The sequence below is a fragment of the Macaca thibetana genome, chromosome 4, assembly GCF_024542745.1.
Source record: "Macaca thibetana thibetana isolate TM-01 chromosome 4, ASM2454274v1, whole genome shotgun sequence".
NCBI lineage: Eukaryota > Metazoa > Chordata > Mammalia > Primates > Cercopithecidae > Macaca > Macaca thibetana.
The window spans coordinates 144,061,521-144,079,208 of record NC_065581.1 but is presented as its reverse complement, the minus strand read 5'-3'; the positions used below and the strand labels follow the sequence as shown (position 1 = coordinate 144,079,208).

Genomic DNA, 17,688 nt, shown 5'->3' with positions numbered 1-17,688 from the left:
ACCTCTACGCAAATAAACTAGAAAACCTAGAAGAAATGGATAATTTTCTGGACACTTACACTTTCCCAAGACTAAACCATGAAGAAGTTGAATCCTTGAATAGACCAATACCAGGCTCCGAAATTGAGGCAATAATTAATAGCCTTCCAATAATAGCCTTCCAATGAAAAAAAAGTCCAGGACCAGACGGATTCACAGCCGAATTCTACCAGAGGTACAAGGAGTTGGTACCATTCCTTCTGAAACTATTCCAATCGATAGAAAAAGAGGGAATCCTCCCTAACTCATTTTATGAGGCCAACATCATCCTGATACCAAAGCCTACAGAGATACAACAAAAAAAGAGAATTTTAGACCAATATCCCTGATGAACATCGATGCAAAATCCTCAATAAAATACTGGCAAACCGAATCCAGCAGCACATCAAAAAGCTTATCCACCATGATCAAGTGGGCTTCATCCCTGGAACGCAAGGCTGGTTCAACATACGCAAATCAATAAACGTAATCCAGCATATAAACAGAACCAAAGACAAAAACCACATTATTATCTCAATAGATGCAGAAAAGGCCTTCGACAAAATTCAACAGCCCTTCATGCTAAAAACTCTCAATACATTCAGTATTGATGGAATGTATCTCAAAATAATAAGAGCTATTTATGACAAACCCACAGCCAATATCATACTGAATGGGCAAAAACTGGAAGCATTTCCTTTGAAAACTGGCACAAGACAGGATGCCCTCTCTCACCACTCCTATTCAACACAGTGTTGGAAGTTCTGGCTAGGGCAATCAGGCAAGAGAAAGAAATAAAGGGTATTCAGTTAGGAAAAGAAGAAGTCACATTGTCCCTGTTTGCAGATGACATGACTGTATATTTAGAAAACCCCATTGTCTCAGCCCAAAATATCCTTAAGCTGATAAGCAACTTCAGCAAAGTCTCAGGATAAAAAATCAATGTGTAAAAATCACAAGCATTCCTATACACCAATAACAGAGAGCCAAATCATGAGTGAACTCCCATTCACAATTGCTTCAAAGAGAATAAAATACCTAGGAATCCAACTTACAAGGGATGTGAAGGACCTCTTCAAAGAGAACTACAAACCACTGCTCAACTTATTTTGTTATTTTGTCCTCCTTTAAGAGGACACAAACAAATGGAATAACATTCTATGCTCATGGATAGGAAGAATCAATATTGTAAAAATGGCCATACTGTCTAAGGTAATTTATAGATTCAGTGCCATCTCCATCAAGCTACCAATGACTTTCTTCACAGAATTGGAAAAAAACTACTTTAAAGTTCATACAGAACCAAAAGAGTCTGCATTGCCAAGACAATACTAAGCCAAAAGAACAAAGCTGGATGCATCTCACTACCTTACTTCAAACTATACTACAAGGCTACAGTAACCCAAACAGCATGGTACTGTTACCAAAACAGAGTTAAAGACCAATGGAACAGAACAGAGCCCTTGGAAATAACATCACACCTCTACCACCATCTGATCTTTGACAAACCTGACAAAAACAAGAAATGGGGAAAGGATTCCCTATTTAATAAATGGTGCTAGGAAAACTGGCTAGCCATATATAGAAAGATGAAACTAGATCCCTTCCTTACACCTTATACAAAAATTAATTCAAGATAGATTAAAGACTTAAATGTTAGACCTAAAACCATCAAAACCCTAGAAGAAAACCTAGGCAATACATGGGCAAGGACTTCATGACTAAAACACCAAAAGCAATGGAAACAAAAGACAAAACTGGCCAGGCGCGGTGGCTCAAGCCTGTAATCACAGCACTTTGGGAGGCCGAGACGGGCGGATCACGAGGTCAGGAGATCGAGACCATCCTGACTAACACGGTGAAACCCCATCTCTACTAAAAAATACAAAAAACTAGCCGGGCATGGTGGCGGGCGCCTGTAGTCCCAGCTACTCGGGAGGCTGAGGCAGGAGAATGGCGTCAACCCGGGAGGCGGAGCTTGCAGTGAGCTGAGATCCGGCCACTGCACTCCAGCCTGAACGGCAGAGCGAGACTCCGTCTCAAAAAAAAAAAAAAAAAAAAAAAGACAAAACTGACAAATGGGATCTAATTAAACTAAAGAGCTTCTGCACAGCAAAAGAAACTACCATCAGAGTGAACAGGCAACCTACAGAATGGGAGAACATTTTTACAATCTACTCATCTGACAAAGGGCTAATACCCAGAATCTACAAAGAACTTAAAAAAATTTACAAGAAAAAATCAAACAACCCCATCAAAACACGGGCAAAGGATATGAACAGACACCTGTCAAAAGAAGACATTTATGCAGTCAACAGACACATGATAAAATGCTCATCATCACTGGCCATCAGATAAATGCAAATCAAAATCACAATGAGATAGCATCTCACATCAGTTAGAATGGCGACCATTAAAAAGTCTGGAAACAACAGGTGCTGGAGAGGATGTGGAGAAATAGGAACACTTTTACACTGTTGGTAGGACTGTAAACTATTTCAACCATTGTGGAAGACAGTGTGGCGATTCCTCAAGGATCTAGAACTAGAAATACCATTTGACCCAGCCATCCCATTACTGGGTATATACCCAAAGGATTATAAATCATGCTGCTATAAAGACACATGCACATGTATGTTTATTGCGGCACTATTCACAATAGCAAAGACTTGGAAACAACACAAATGTCCATCAATGACAGACTGGATTAAGCAAATGTGGCACATATACACCATGGAATACTATGCAGCCATAAAAAAGGGTGAGTTCATGTCCTTTGTAGGGACATGGATGAAGCTGGAAACCACCATTCTCAGCAAATTATCACAAGGACAGAAAACCAAACAGCACATGTTCTCACTCATAGGTGGGAATTGAACAATGAGAACACTTGGACACAGGGCAGGGAACATCACACACCGGGGCCTGTCACGGGGTGTGGTAGGGGGAGGCGGGAGGGATAGCATTAGGAGACATACCTAATGCAAATGACAAGTTAATGGGTGCAGCACACCAACATGGCACATGTATACCTATGTAACAAACCTGCACGTTGTGCACATGTACCCTAGAACTTGAAGTATAATAAAAAAAAAAAAAAAGAGAGCTGTTGAATTAAGTTTGGCCTAAAACTGCCTCCTTGCATATTTTAAGTTCAGCCTAAACGTTTCTCTGTACATAGTGAACTATAACTTAGATGGAAGTGTAAACAGACTGTAACCTACTCTTATACCAATCACCGTTGGCCAACTAAAGTGGGCCAACTGTTCAAACTGTGTTCAAATAATGCAAACAGCAAGCTGTCACCAAAATGACTTTTTCTATACCTCACTTACACTTTCTGTGCATCATTTTTCTGTTTCTGTTCATAAATCTTCCACCATGAGGCTGTGCTGGAGTTTCTCTGAGCCTACCCTGGCTGAGGAGGCTGCTTGATTCGCAAATTGTTCTTTGCTTAATGAAACTCTGTTAAATTAAAAAAACAAAAAAACAAAAAGCCGGGCGCAGTGGCTCATGCCTATAATACTAGCACTTTAGTAGGCCAACGTGGGCAGATCATGAGGTCGGGAGGTCGAGACCTGCCTGGCCAATATGCTCAAACCCCACCTCTACTAAAAATACAAAAATGAGCCAGGTGTGGTGGCACACGCCTGTAGTCCCAATGACTCTGGAGGCTGAGGCAAAAGCATCGCTTGAACCCAGGAGGTGGAGGTTGTAGTGAGCCAAGATTGTGCCACTGCACTCCCGACTGGGCAACAGAGTAAGACTGTCTCAAAAACAAACAAACAAACAACAACAACAACAACAACAAAAAACCCACACAGCTTAAATGAAAAATTCAATTTCAACAGAAAGGCTAGAAAATGAAAGCAGAAAAAAGTTCCCAGAAAAAAAGATTTTAAAAGGAATAGAAAATAGAACAGATGAGAATGTCCAAGTTCAAACAATAGAATTTCAGAAAGAAAAAAAAAAAAAGAAGAAGAAAACCACATATTTTCCCTAAAAGGCATAAATCTTCAAATTTACAATGTCCATCAATATATGTACAATTATTATGTGTCAATTTAAAAAGACATGCATCTAGTACATAAAGGTAGAACTTCATCAAGAAACATCATAACATTCTGGATCACTAAACACCAAAAAAAAGCCAAAAAAAAAACTTCCAGAGAAAGGAAAATGAAAAATAAGGCTACTCCATAATGATGATAAAGTGTATTTCAAGGTAAAAGTTATGCACAAAACTGAGGCAGAAACCCATTCTGATAAAGTAGGTGGGAAGGCTCAAAAACAGATGTCTTTAATTAAACTCATGGACTTTGGTATTATAATATGCTGAGAGAGCATTTAGTCAATTAGAAAAAAACATGTAGATGGCTTAGCACTGCAGTGAAAGCTAAGTACACTGAAAACTGTACCAAACAACAAAAAAAAATTAACTCCAGAGAAAGCAAAAATTGTGAAAGAATAGAAAAGTAACAAAAGAATATCACATGGCTCAGCTGTGAAAAGTGTTCACAATAATGTGAATACAGTAAAACATTAAAAAGTTGATTGCACAACAGTATTTGCACGGATGGAGAATGAAGGGACTAGGTACCTATAGGTATTTGTGTGTTTGGTGGGGAAAGCAGGGAAGAGAGATAAACTGTTGTAAGTCAATGAACAATTGACAATTTAGCCTTAAGCTAAAAGAAATTATATCCACATTATTTGATAACATAAACACTAAAGAAAACATCAAAAACAGCTGAAAGTAGTTGTCTCTAGACAGCAAGAAAGGAACTGCTACTTTTTATAATAAACCTTTATGTTTACTGTATGCATATATAACTCAATGAACAATAAATCAAATTTCAAATGGACAAATGATATGGAAAGGAACATTACTATCAAGGAAATGGAAATAGCCAATAACCCTATTGCCGCAGGAGCAATGAGATGCTCAAACTCAGTGAGATGACACATGAAATATGAATCAAGTAAGTAAACATAAATTGAATAAGTAAATATAAATCAAAACAAGATCTTTCACTCATTAGGTTGCCAAAACATTTACAAACTGATTATGCAGTTCTGACAAGAATATAAAAAGGAGGGGATACCTCATACTTCCCATAGACTGCTGGCAAGAAGGTAAAATTCAACTATTTTGAAAAGTAATCTTGCAGGATCTATAAGACATAAAATGTACAGGCCCTCTGACCCAGCAATATCACTTTCAGGACTATCTTACTAAAATTAAAAAGGCTAGCAATATAAAGCATTTGATAACCCATAAAATCTTTATTTTTCTTGTTAATTAATCTAATGAGGCTGGGTGAGGTGGCTGACACCGACAATCCCAGCACTTGGGCAAGTCAAGGCGGGCAGATCGCTTGAGTTCAGGAGTTCAAGACCAGTCTGGGAAACAAGGTGAAACCCTGTCTCTGCTAAAAATACAAAAAATTAGCCGGGCATGGTGGTGCACACCTATAGTCCCAGCTACTTGGAAGACTGAAGCATGAGAATCACTTGAGCCTGGGAGGCAGACATTGCAGTGAGCCGAGATCACACCGCAGCACTCCAGTCTGAGCAACAGAGTGAGACCTTGTCTCAAAAACGAAACAAACAACAATAACAACAACAACAACAAAAAAGCAAATCTAACAGATAAGTTTATTCAAAGTAATTATTGCAAAAAAAGTATTTGGTGATTATAGTTTATGAAAAAGTAAATGACAGAAATGATATAAGGGACACTAGGGAGGAAATGACCACTTATAAGGTCATTGACTAGATGTTAAGTGATATAGTGTTATTTGAAAGAGGACTAAATACAACTAAAACAATATATTTAGCAATTACAACTAATTCTGTTGTAAATCTATATTACAAACTTAATAGCAACCATTAAAAAGAGTGACAAAAAAGTATAATTGATATACTAACAAAGAAGATAAAATGAAAACACATAGAATGCTCAATCAAAGCCAGATAAGGCAAAAAGAGTAAAAGACAAAAAAAAAAACCAAACCAACAAGGGCAAAAAATATGGTAAGTATTAATTTAATTATATCAATAATTAATTGTTAATGTCATAAATATGTCAATAAAAGATTATCAAGGTAGATTAAAAGTCAAGACCCAACTATATGTTGTCTATAAAAATCCCACTTTACACTTTAAACGTAAAGACGAAGATAAATTAAAAGTAAAAGAAGAATGGAGGAAATACATACCACGCTAACAATAATCAAAAGAAAGTTGGAGTAGGTGCATTAGTTTCAGACAAAGCAGTCTTCAAAGCAAGGAAAATTATCAAGGGTAAAAAGGAACATTAAATCATAATAGAAGGGTCAATTTTCCAAGAAGACATAACAATCCTTAATGTGTATGTACATAACAACAAAGCATCAAAATACTTAAATCAAAAACTGATAGAACTGCAGGGAGAAAAAGATGAATTCACTAATAGAGCTGGAGATTTCAACATATCTCTATCAGTAATTGACAGATTCAGCAGGATGTCAGTAAAGTCAAAGTTGAACCAAACAGTACCATCAATCAACTGAATGTAATTGACATCCAACAACAGTAGAATATATATTACATAAGCTCACACAGATAATTCACTAAGATGCCACTTTCTGGGCCATAAAACATACAATAAACTTTAAAAACTAGAAATTATGTAACGTGTGCTGGCAGATCTGTAAAAACACAAGGGTTGGGAGCAGTGGCTCAGGTCTGTAATCCCAGCACTTTGGTGGCCAAGGCAGGTGAATCACTTGAGGTCAGGAGCTCCAGACCAGCCTGGCCAGCATGGTGAAAGCCCATCTCTAATAAAAACATAAAAATTAGCCAGGCATGGTGGCATGCACCTGTAGTACCAGCTACTTGGGAAGTTGAGGCACCAGAATTGCTTCAACCCAGAAGGCGGAGTTTGCAGTGAGCCAAAATCACGCTACCGTACTCCAGCCAGGGTGACAGAGCAAGACTCCATCTCAAAAAAAAAAAAAAAAAAAATACAAGGGTAAAAGAAATCTCAAGAGAAAATGGAAATATTTTGAACTAAATGAAAAATGAAGATACAACTTACCAAAACTATGAGATGTAAGAAAGATGTGGTTTAGAGGGAAATTTATAGCATTAAGTACAAGTATAAAAGTACAAATATTGTAAAAGAAGAAAAGAGCTAAAACTAATCATCTAAGCTTCCACCATAGAAAACTAGTAAGAGAAAATTAAATCCAAAGTAAGAAGAAAAGAAATAGAAATTAGAAGAGAAATCAATAAAATTAAAAACATTAAATCAATAGAGAAAAATCAACGAAACCAGAAGTTAGAAGTTAGTTTTTTGAAAAGAACAGTGAAATGTATAAGTCTCTAGTCAGGTTAACTAAGAAAAAAAAAGAGAAGACACAAATTATTAACATCAGAAGTGAAAGAGGGGCCATCACTACTCATTTCAATGATATTAAAAGGATAAGGATATATTATGAACAATTCTGTGACCACAAATTTGATAATTTAGATAAATTGACCATTTCCTTGAAAGACATATTTTGCCAACATTCACAAAAGAGCAAGTAGACAATCTGAATAGGCCTCTGTTTATTAAAAAAATTGAATCAATAACTAATAACCTTCCAAAATAAAAAACACCAGGCTAAAATTGGTGAATTTTATAAAATATTTTATGAAGAAATTAAACCAATTCTGTGTCATACCCTCCAGAAGACAGAAAGAATAACTTCTCGTTTATTATGAGGTCACTATTCCAATAATACCAAAACCAAACAAAGACATTACAAATTCTACAGACTGATATATCTCATGAACATAGAGGAAAAATCCTCAATAAATATTAGCAAATGAAAGCCAACAAAGTGTAAGAATGATTTATACATCATGAACAAGTGGGATTTATTTCAGGTATGTAAAACTGGCTCAACATTTGAACATCAATTAATGTAATACCAAGCTAAATAAAAAAAGAACACTTATTGCAGTGTTATTTATGGAGCGAAAAATCCTAGACACAATCTGATGTTCACTAAGAGGGAAAATGTTTGAATAAATTGTGGTAAAGCTATACACAAAAGTATAATGCAGCCATTAAAAATCATGTTTCATTCTGTATTCACCTAAGAAAATTCCCATAGTTATACAATAAATCAAGCTGCAGGGTAATGTTTAAAATATAATACCATTTTTGTAAAGAGAAGATAAAAATATGACTGCTTGTATGTAGGTCTCTCTGATGCACTGGATAATTATAAGCACAGAGAAAGTCTAGAAGTGTAAACACTAAAATATTACCATTGGTTAAGTGAGAAAATAGGAACTAGAGGAGGAAGAAAAAAGTACCTAGCTTCTTTGCACGTCTTTGGTTTGACTTAATCATGTGTGACAAAAGTCTGTAAGTGAAAATACAAGGGAGAAGACAATTGGGGGGGTAAGAAGACCCATCAAGAGCGAACTCTCCTTAGTTTGAAATTACAGACGTCAAGGTCTACTCTGCCTGCATAGTCCATAATCCTGGTTATTCCAACTTTTTTAAGATCATTTAATATATTATTAGTGGCTTGTGAGAAAACGAAACTATACCTGGAATAATTATCCAGATTTAAAATAGCACATACCTTTCTTGAGAAGAGTTCATATTTGCTCCATAAAGGAGTAAAATAAGTCCTTCTTCTACAGATGCAATTCTTGCCAAAATACCAGCTATATGAATTAAAGCTGTCTCAGAGCAATTTGGAGATGCCTGTACATTAAAAAGAAAACAAGACAAATCACATAATTTAATGACATGCTAACATATCACAGACTAAAATTCAAGGATTGTATATAGTCTTGTAAAGCTATATTATCACAACAAAAAACAAGCTTAATGATTTGTTTGGCTGTGAAATAATATGTCTGAATAAAATGTGTTATTAGATTATATTATTTTACCAGCCCAACTGATGAAGCAAATAAATACAGATTTTTTTTCACCCAAATTAATTAAGAATTATTAAGAATTTATGCTCTTGTTACAGTTTCATATATATTTCTGGTTGGCAAATGTAGTAGACCTTGTATTTCCACTTTGCTCTTTATTTCCCACCCACTGGGCTCCTGAGTATCCAATATAATTACATTATATATGATATCTAACACGCTGCCATCCCTTCTAAGGGTGTCATCCTCTTATACACATTCGCGTCATGAATGTACATCCGACTAAGGAGAGCCAATTCATGGGCTGGCCAATAGTCAATGATGTCACCTAATAAGAAAACAAAGACTGAACCAACCATATTTGCTCACTTTTGCTTTCAAATGACAGTACTAAAATGCCTTTGCCAATATATACCAAAGCAGCACAAAGCACACACTGAAAACCAGAGAGCCATGTCAATGCTAGAGTGCATCTACAGTATTATAATTCCTGTTCTTTGTGGGGTCTGCTTATTCACCTGAACCTGCATGGATGCCAACACACATACCATCTATAATACATTTGAAAATGTAAATGTTGCAATCAATACATTCTAATAGATTTAGTAGGCTAGCCTAACTAATGATTAGTCAGGTATATTCACCTAAAGATAATTATTACTAATCATATTGTTTAATATGAATAGCACTATTCTTACTACTTAGCACAAAAAGTATACCATTTTTCATATTAAATATCTTTCTTAAAATAATTTATCTCCTTAGAATACATTCCTTCTCTCACATATGAGACTATATATTCTCTCATGTCTATATACATAAAACACAGTATTTTAAAACTTTCTATTCCTCATTTTAAATATTTTTGGTTTAAAGGTCTGCCTTGCCTATTACAGTAGGCTTCTTAAAGGCAATAAACATGTATTATTCACTTATATATTTGCAGTACCCAGCAGAGAGCTAATGATACAGCAGAAGCTCAATGGGTGATGCTGAATGTCTTAAATTAGATACTGAGTGTCCACTATGTGCCAGAGGGCTACTGTTAAGAATAAATAATTCAAGCATAACATAAGTACAACTACAGAAGTACATAACATGGGAACACAGAGAAAAAACCCACCTAACTTTGCAAAGGAGAACTGGGAGGAAATTTCAAAGATAAACTCTAGTCTAAAGAGGAATTTTTTTCATGTGGACTAGGGTGAAGAAAAAGCATTCAAACCCAAGGAGATATAATAACCTTATTTAGAAAGTGCAAATTATCTATTACAACTGGAATATATAAGAAAGAAAGTAGTTACGGGACAGAAAACTTGCATTTGCCAAGTTTACCTAGCAAGCAACAAGCAGAAAAGTATGTGACAGCCCACTGATGGGTGAACATAAGAGAAAGATGAAAACAGTAAAAACATCTCAAAACAGATACAAAAAGGCAAAAGCTTTTAACCTATTGATAAGCCTTAAAAATCACTGCCCAGAAGTTTAAGTCATACAAGTAGAGGGAGGTACTGAATAGACACCCAAACTAGTAACAGTAGCAACTCTGCAACTTGGTAAATGTCTGACCTAGAGCAAGTCACTTATTTCAGCCTCAGTTGTGATTATTAAATTATATAATGTAAGGGAATATACTGTGCAAACTGTAAAGAGACATACATCTGTTCAAATTGGAATTCTATATAAGTGTTCTCTCTAAAGTAATACCAGTTCTTCTTAATATAAAACAGAGTTGGTTACTAAGGAAAATAATCACACTTCCAAAAGCTATAAAAATGCCGTAAAACAAATAACAAAACATTTACAAGATTTATTAGATTTGCAAAACAAATAACTTCTTAATAGAATAACTTTTCTAAGTTATTTGCATCAGCAGATCTAGTCCTGATTAAAAAAAAAACTTGGATATTCTATGTACTTTCCCTCTGCATATCATAATAAATCAATCAACGGCATGAGCTATAATTTAATAGTAAATAAAAATATATATCAACACAAAATACATTCATACATGGAAGGACAGCATAATAAAACATTTCAAATTTAGAAATAAAGTCCCAGGTAAGAGACTCTTTTTCTCCTTAGTAAATAATACCAACCTCAGTTCCTTTCATTAAATTGTGAATAGGCTGAAGAAGTGTCTCTATTACAATGTTGTTATATAAGCATTCCACCGCGCATTCTTTTTGATCACAGAGTATCCATAGAACTTCAGTCACCATACTTGCAGGAGAGTAATTCTCTAATAAACAATAAATATTTTTTAAAACCAAAACATTAAATACTTAACAACTATTTTATGTGTTAGCTGTTGTTCCAAAAAGTTCAACATCAAAGTTAATTCAATACTTCAAAAGTTATACAACTCAAAGGATGATGTATTACCAAACTATAACCTGAATTAGGGGAATTTCAATTGACTTAACATAAAAAGTAAGCAAATGACAACAAACATGAATGCCAAAAGACGAGAATACAAAATCATTTACTGTTCGACATTAAATTACTGCTTAATATTGAAGATGTGGTCTGAAGCAAATGTACAGCTTTTTTTCCTCCTAGAAAACATGTTTTTCTCCCTAGAATACACCTTTATCTTACTTACATTTATTCTTTTTCTTAAATAACATATTCAAGTATTGAGCCTACAAGAAAATTAAATTCAGACAAGAAAATGGAAAAAAGGAGGCAGAAGAGAATGGAAACTTTCATAAACTTTTATAGACACTACTATACTTCTTGTATTACCATAAAGCCAGTGGAAACAAAGATCATTTTTTAGATTTTCTTTCAAAATACAGTATATACAGGAAAACACAATACATGTAAGGGTAACATGGTTGGAATCATCACTGAATTAAATGATTTTCAGTTTCATAAATTGACATATTTTCAGATATATAATCTAATATCCTCAAAATAATAGTTTTTAATGTAAGATTGTCCTAGTAGGATACAATACTTTAATATTTAGACACTGTATGTCTATGCATTATTGGTGTTTTTTATTATTAAGTGTTTTACTTTGGAAACTATTCTAAGATGAAAGTTCTTAATTTATGTTTCAATATTTCATACTCAAAAAACATGCTGACTCCAGGTCAATATCTGACAAAAAGAAAATGGAAAAGGAAAGTTCAGTGATTTTTCAACCAACTCCAAGTGAGAAACCCTGTTTACAACGAGATATTATTGATGAGCATATGGTCATTCTTTCACTCATCCAATCATCTTCTATTTATTAAGTGCCTAATAAATACCAGGCACTGTACTAGGAACTAACTATGAACAGAAAAGTAAATAAGACAAAAACAGTCCACATCATGGTAAACCAAGACATAAACAAGTAATTAGAACAAAGAAAGATGATTTTACTCATAAAGGATGCCTATGTTGTAGAAGTATATAGTCAGAAGACCTAAGGTAGTTCTTTATACGTATAAATGCTGTAAAGACAGAAAAAAAAATCTGAGAAACACTGTGAAGATCAATAGGCTAGTATAATTGCTTGGAAAAAACCTATTAGTTTCATATTTTTTTAAATTGATTCAGAAGGTATATGTGTCGACTTGTTACATGGACATACTGAATAATGGTGAGATTTGGGCTTCTGGTGCACTCATCACCTGCACAGTGAACACTGTACTGAATAATAACCTACCAGTTGATAGTTATGTTATAGCACTAATACATAGCCCAAAACATTTTTTTCTTTGATTCACTTGAGTTTGCCTCAGAATTTGTTTCAGCAATTCTAGGGTTATTTCCTAGTTTTAGAACACTGTATGTCTATGCATTATTGGTGTGTTTTATTATTAAGTGTTTTACTTTGAAAACTATTCTTGATACTCAAAGGAAAAATATAAGTTATCTTTTAAATGTTAATATTTTAGAACATTTTTAAAAACTAGTCAACAGCCATAAAACTAAAGAGTATTTTTCTGAAAAACATGAAGAGTTTTTTCTTTATTCTTCAATAAAAGAAGACCCTGAAAAGATTGAAGTTTTGGATGTAAGACAAAACAAGTGAGTTAATCAAAACATTTTAGAAAGTATAAAGAATGGAAAATAACAGGAAAAAAAAATCACATTATGACCTATCAATCAAATATCCCTCAGTACCATGTCTTGAGAATATTTTGATCTTAATAAAGAACATCATTAAAATTCTCAGTGATTAAATTCTAAATTTAAAAAGTAGTACAGTAGAAACATCTTAAAACATCAATGAACAAAATTAAATTTCATGGCTTACTTCAGGACCAATATAATTTCTCATAATACTGTATCTTAATGAAACCTACTTACCAAAGTAGGTCAGGCACTCAAAACATCTAGACAATAGAATACTTCAATATTTTTAGATGTTTTCTATTTTTCTACTTAAAATAGAAACAGAATTACCTGCATGTGTAGCTGATGTCATCTTTGGACAACTTGGTGAGTAATAGATAAGCTGTGTAAATAGAACAATCAGATCTACGAGGGATACCAAACCTTTAAAAAGAAAATAAAGAGAAAATTAATTTCTAACACATTCTTTCAACTTAGAGAAATTTAACTGAGCTTTCATCCATCTATATAATTGAGTTTTTGTACAGACTATTGGGCAATCAGGCAGAAGGGAGCTATAATCTCAGATAGAAGACTCCAGAACAAATTACATACAAATTAAAACACAGTAAGGCAAGCAATGCTCTAGGTGCTATGTAAAGATACAGTTTTACCATTTATTTTGAATCAATCACTTAAGATAAACCTATGATAGAAAGATGTATGAATCTGATCAAGGCTATTTGAGTTTATTCAATTAGAAGTAGTAAAATTCAGCTTGCCAAGTTGGTCCAGCTGACTTATCTACACAAAACTGTAGAACAGGCCAGGCACGGTGGTTCAAGCCTGTAATCCCAGCACTTTGGGAGGCCGAGACGGGCAGATCACGAGGTCAGGAGATCGAGACCACCCTAGCTAACATGGTGAAACCCCGTCTCTACTAAAAAAATACAAAAAACTAGCCGGGCGTGGTGGCGGGCGCCTGTAGTCCCAGCTACTTGGGAGGCTGAGGCAGGAGAATGGCGCAAACCCGGGAGGCGGAGCTTGCAGTGAGCTGAGATCCGGCCACTGCACTCCAGCCTGGGTGACAGAGCGAGACTCCGTCACAAACAAACAAAAAAAAAACTGTAGAACAGGGCTTAGCAAACTTTCCTCTTTGAAGAACTAGAGAGTAAATATTTTAGATTTTGTGGCCAAATGGTCTCTGTCACAAATACTCAAGTCTGCCGTGGTAGCACTAAATATATGTAGATGATATGCAAATAAATGAGTATGGCCATTCTCCAATAAAACTCTGTGCGCACTAAAATTTAATGTATATTTCTCACATATCACAAAACACCCTAATTTTTTTCAACAATTTAAAAACATTAAAACCATTCTTAGCTCACAAGTGTACAAACAAGATAGTAGACCAAATGTGGCCCATAGAAAAAATTTACCAACTCTTGCTATAGAGGCTTACATTAAAAGAGTCTGATGAAATCACATGTGAAACTTAAAGGTGACTGTTGACCTAACATTAGTCTAACATAGTAGAATAAACCTCTAGAAACTCAATTTTCAGGTGATCTATAATATCTGGTAGGCCAAAATGTAGATGTTAAAAGTCAATACAAAATGATAAATAAATTATAGATGACAGACATATAAATGTAAGCTGAACACTACACCATCACAAGAATACATTAGTATATTTCTGTAAAGTTCAACAGTATCCTATAAAATGATAGCTCTTTTATTAAAAGTCAATTATCTACTGAGTGCTCATTATGCATACAATTATGTGGCACTACCATGGGAACTACAAGAGATGTATATAAGGCAATGTCTTTTCTCAAGGAGCTCACAATCAACTGAGAAGAAAAGATTTAGAGAAATTAAAAAAGCTACAAAACAGTATAAAAGAGTATTCAAAATAAATATACTCTATACCAGGGGTCAGCAAACTATAGCCATTGTGGACTGATTTTATAAGGCTCACAAGATAGGAATGGATTTCACATTTTTTAAATGTGTCAGAGGTGCTCAAAACCATGCCCAGATTCAATGATTCACTAAGAAGACTCAGAGGATTCAGCATATAATTGTATTCACAGCTATGATTTACTGTAACAAAAGGATACAAAGCAAAATCAAAGCGCAAAAGTGCATGGGGTGAAGTCCAGAGCTAACTAGTATAAACTACTAAGCGTCCTCTCCTGGTTGAGTCACAGAAAATACACTTAATTATTTCAACAGCAAGTTATGACAACACATGTGAAATGTCATCTACCAAGAAAACTCATTAGAAAACCAGTCCTTTAGGTTTTTGGGGGATCTAAGTATGTAAGCACACTCTACCTAGCACACGCCAAAATTTTAAACTCCCAAAAGAACACCAGGTACTCCACATAATTAACATTGTACAGTTTAGGCGGTGATCAGTGCACAGTTTAGGCACTCATCAGTTCTAGAAACAATAGGAAATCCAAGTTCCTAGGTCCCAGCCAAGGTCCAACCTTGCAAACAGGCCTTTCTAAGGATAGCTGTTTCAGGCCTGCTGCATTAACTCTTTTTTCGTACACACATAGAGAGAATATACAAAAGTAGTATGTGGCCAAAACAGCCCAAAATATTTACTATGTTACTATGTGGTGCTTTACAAAAAAAAAAAAAAAAAAAAAAAAAACGTTTGCTGGTCCCTGCTATACACTATATTCTTAGTTATCATTTTTAATTCCCTTAAGAGTTTAAGACTATACTAACAGCATGTGCTGAAGTTTGACACGAAAAAAGTAAATGAGACTTAGGGTAAAAATAATATGGTAATATATAAAATGACACAGGGCTTTGCAGTTTATAAAACAGTATTTGCAAACCTCAATTTCTCTGTGATCACAAAAATTCTGTAAGCCAAATAGTACTGATTTCACAATTCAATTTTTACAGATAAAGAAACTGAAACAACAAAGGTTAAGTGATTTTCCCAAAAGATCACAACTAGTTTATAATGGAATGAGAACTTAAGGTCTTCTAGCTCTAAACCTATATCTGGATTCCTAAAGGCTGAAGGAATAATAACAAAAACAAAAACAAACAAATAAACAAAAAATACATGTAGGAAGAAGTACACACTGAAAACTAAAAGAAAACAAATACTTCGAAGTGTATAAGCTATCAATAGACTAAAAGGTATGTAGCTAAGTACCGTAGAAAGGAACATGTCAAATTTCCAAGTTTGAATACTCCATCACATATAAATCTTAGCGTATCTTAACAAAATTTATTTCTCCTAATTGTACTTACCTTTTTTATTCTTCAGCTTAATAGGAAATAATTTTCTGCCTTGTTTATAGATCAATAATCTTCCTAAAAGGCACAGTGAGTGAATGAAATAAATATATTGTAATTCTTGTCCTAAGTAGTAGAAAGTTTTCTGCTTTTTTCCTTAAAAGAGAAGCAAACAAGAACATTTATTTAGCGTCATTATATTTTACAGTACCTGTCTTCATTCCCTTCTAGACATTAAACAAGGCTACAGGCTAGAATGGAGACACTGTTGGTCTAAAATTTTTTAATTATTTATTTTCCTTATTGTTTCCTAAGATCCTTTACAATAAATCCCCAAAGAAAAGCAATCATCTTAAAAAGCAGCCTCAGAAAGGAATAGTATACATATAGTGTCCATTCTAAAATAAATACCATAAGATTGTCACAGCTATCTGTCACTGAAGAGGAACTTCAAAAGTAAGTTAAGGGCAGAAGAAAATTAATAGAAAATGTTAGTTACTATTTAATTCCACCAATTAAAAGCCAATATTACAAAAGATCATATTAACAAGCACACATCTAAGTGAAATTAGAATCTCTAAGATATAGACATCTCCCAATATGTATTTGTCATTCACTCATTCACCTGCACATTCAAAGTCTGTTGAGTACCTATTTTATACAAGATCCTGAACACTAGTGTCAAAAACCATTAAGAACTCTGAAACTGGGCTTCCAATCCAGAGTATGGCAAACAATCTGATCCGACCAGAGCATGAGGAGAACGAGTGGAAGAGAAGGGACTAGAAGGAGCAGATCATGGAGGGACTTAGCCTCATAAGGAATCTGGACTTTATTATAGAGGCAATTGGGAAGACATCAAAGGGTTTTAAGCAGCAAAGTAATAAATATGAACTGTGGAAATCAGGCTCTGATGGCAGTATAAAAAGTGAATAAAAGGTCAAAGTCTGAAATAAAAAGATCAAGAAAATCATGAACAAAAACATTAGTAAAAGGAATGCAGAAGAGTAGTAAAAATAAAAGTTTAAGAAAATAAAATCAATATGCCTTAGGAAGAATTACACATGGACAGTGAAAGAATGAGAGAAGATAAGAAAACTCAAGGTCCTAATTCAAGTATCTTTGTTCAGAGTAAAGTTTTCTTCTATTTAAGTAATTATAAAAAGAAGGCCAGGAGCAGTAGCTCATGCCTGTAATCCCTGCACTTTGGGAGACCAAGGCAGGTGATCACCTGAGGTCAGGAGTTTGAGGCCAGCCTGGCCAACATGGCAAAACCCCGTTTCTACTAAAAATACAAAAATTAGCCAGGCATGGTGGCAAGCGCCTGCAATCCTAGCTACTCTGGTGGCTGAGGCATGAGAATTGCTTGAACCCGGGAGGCGGAGGTTGCAGTGAGCCAAAATCGTGCCACTG

The 17,688-nt window shown here is 34.7% G+C and overlaps 1 protein-coding gene across 4 annotated transcripts in view; it reads right to left on the bottom strand.

The window, feature by feature from the left end:
* TBC1D32 (TBC1 domain family member 32) overlaps positions 1-17,688 on the bottom strand; it is a 223,988-nt gene that overhangs the window by 167,322 nt on the left and 38,978 nt on the right. For all 4 annotated transcript variants that reach the window (XM_050788740.1, XM_050788739.1, XM_050788738.1 and 1 more), the window contains 4 exons: positions 16,291-16,431; positions 13,354-13,446; positions 11,049-11,191; positions 8,646-8,770 (listed from right to left, as the gene is read on the bottom strand). In XM_050788740.1, coding sequence (XP_050644697.1) covers positions 8,646-8,770; positions 11,049-11,191; positions 13,354-13,446; positions 16,291-16,431 — 502 coding nt within the window. The remainder of the gene's footprint in view (positions 1-8,645; positions 8,771-11,048; positions 11,192-13,353; positions 13,447-16,290; positions 16,432-17,688) is intronic.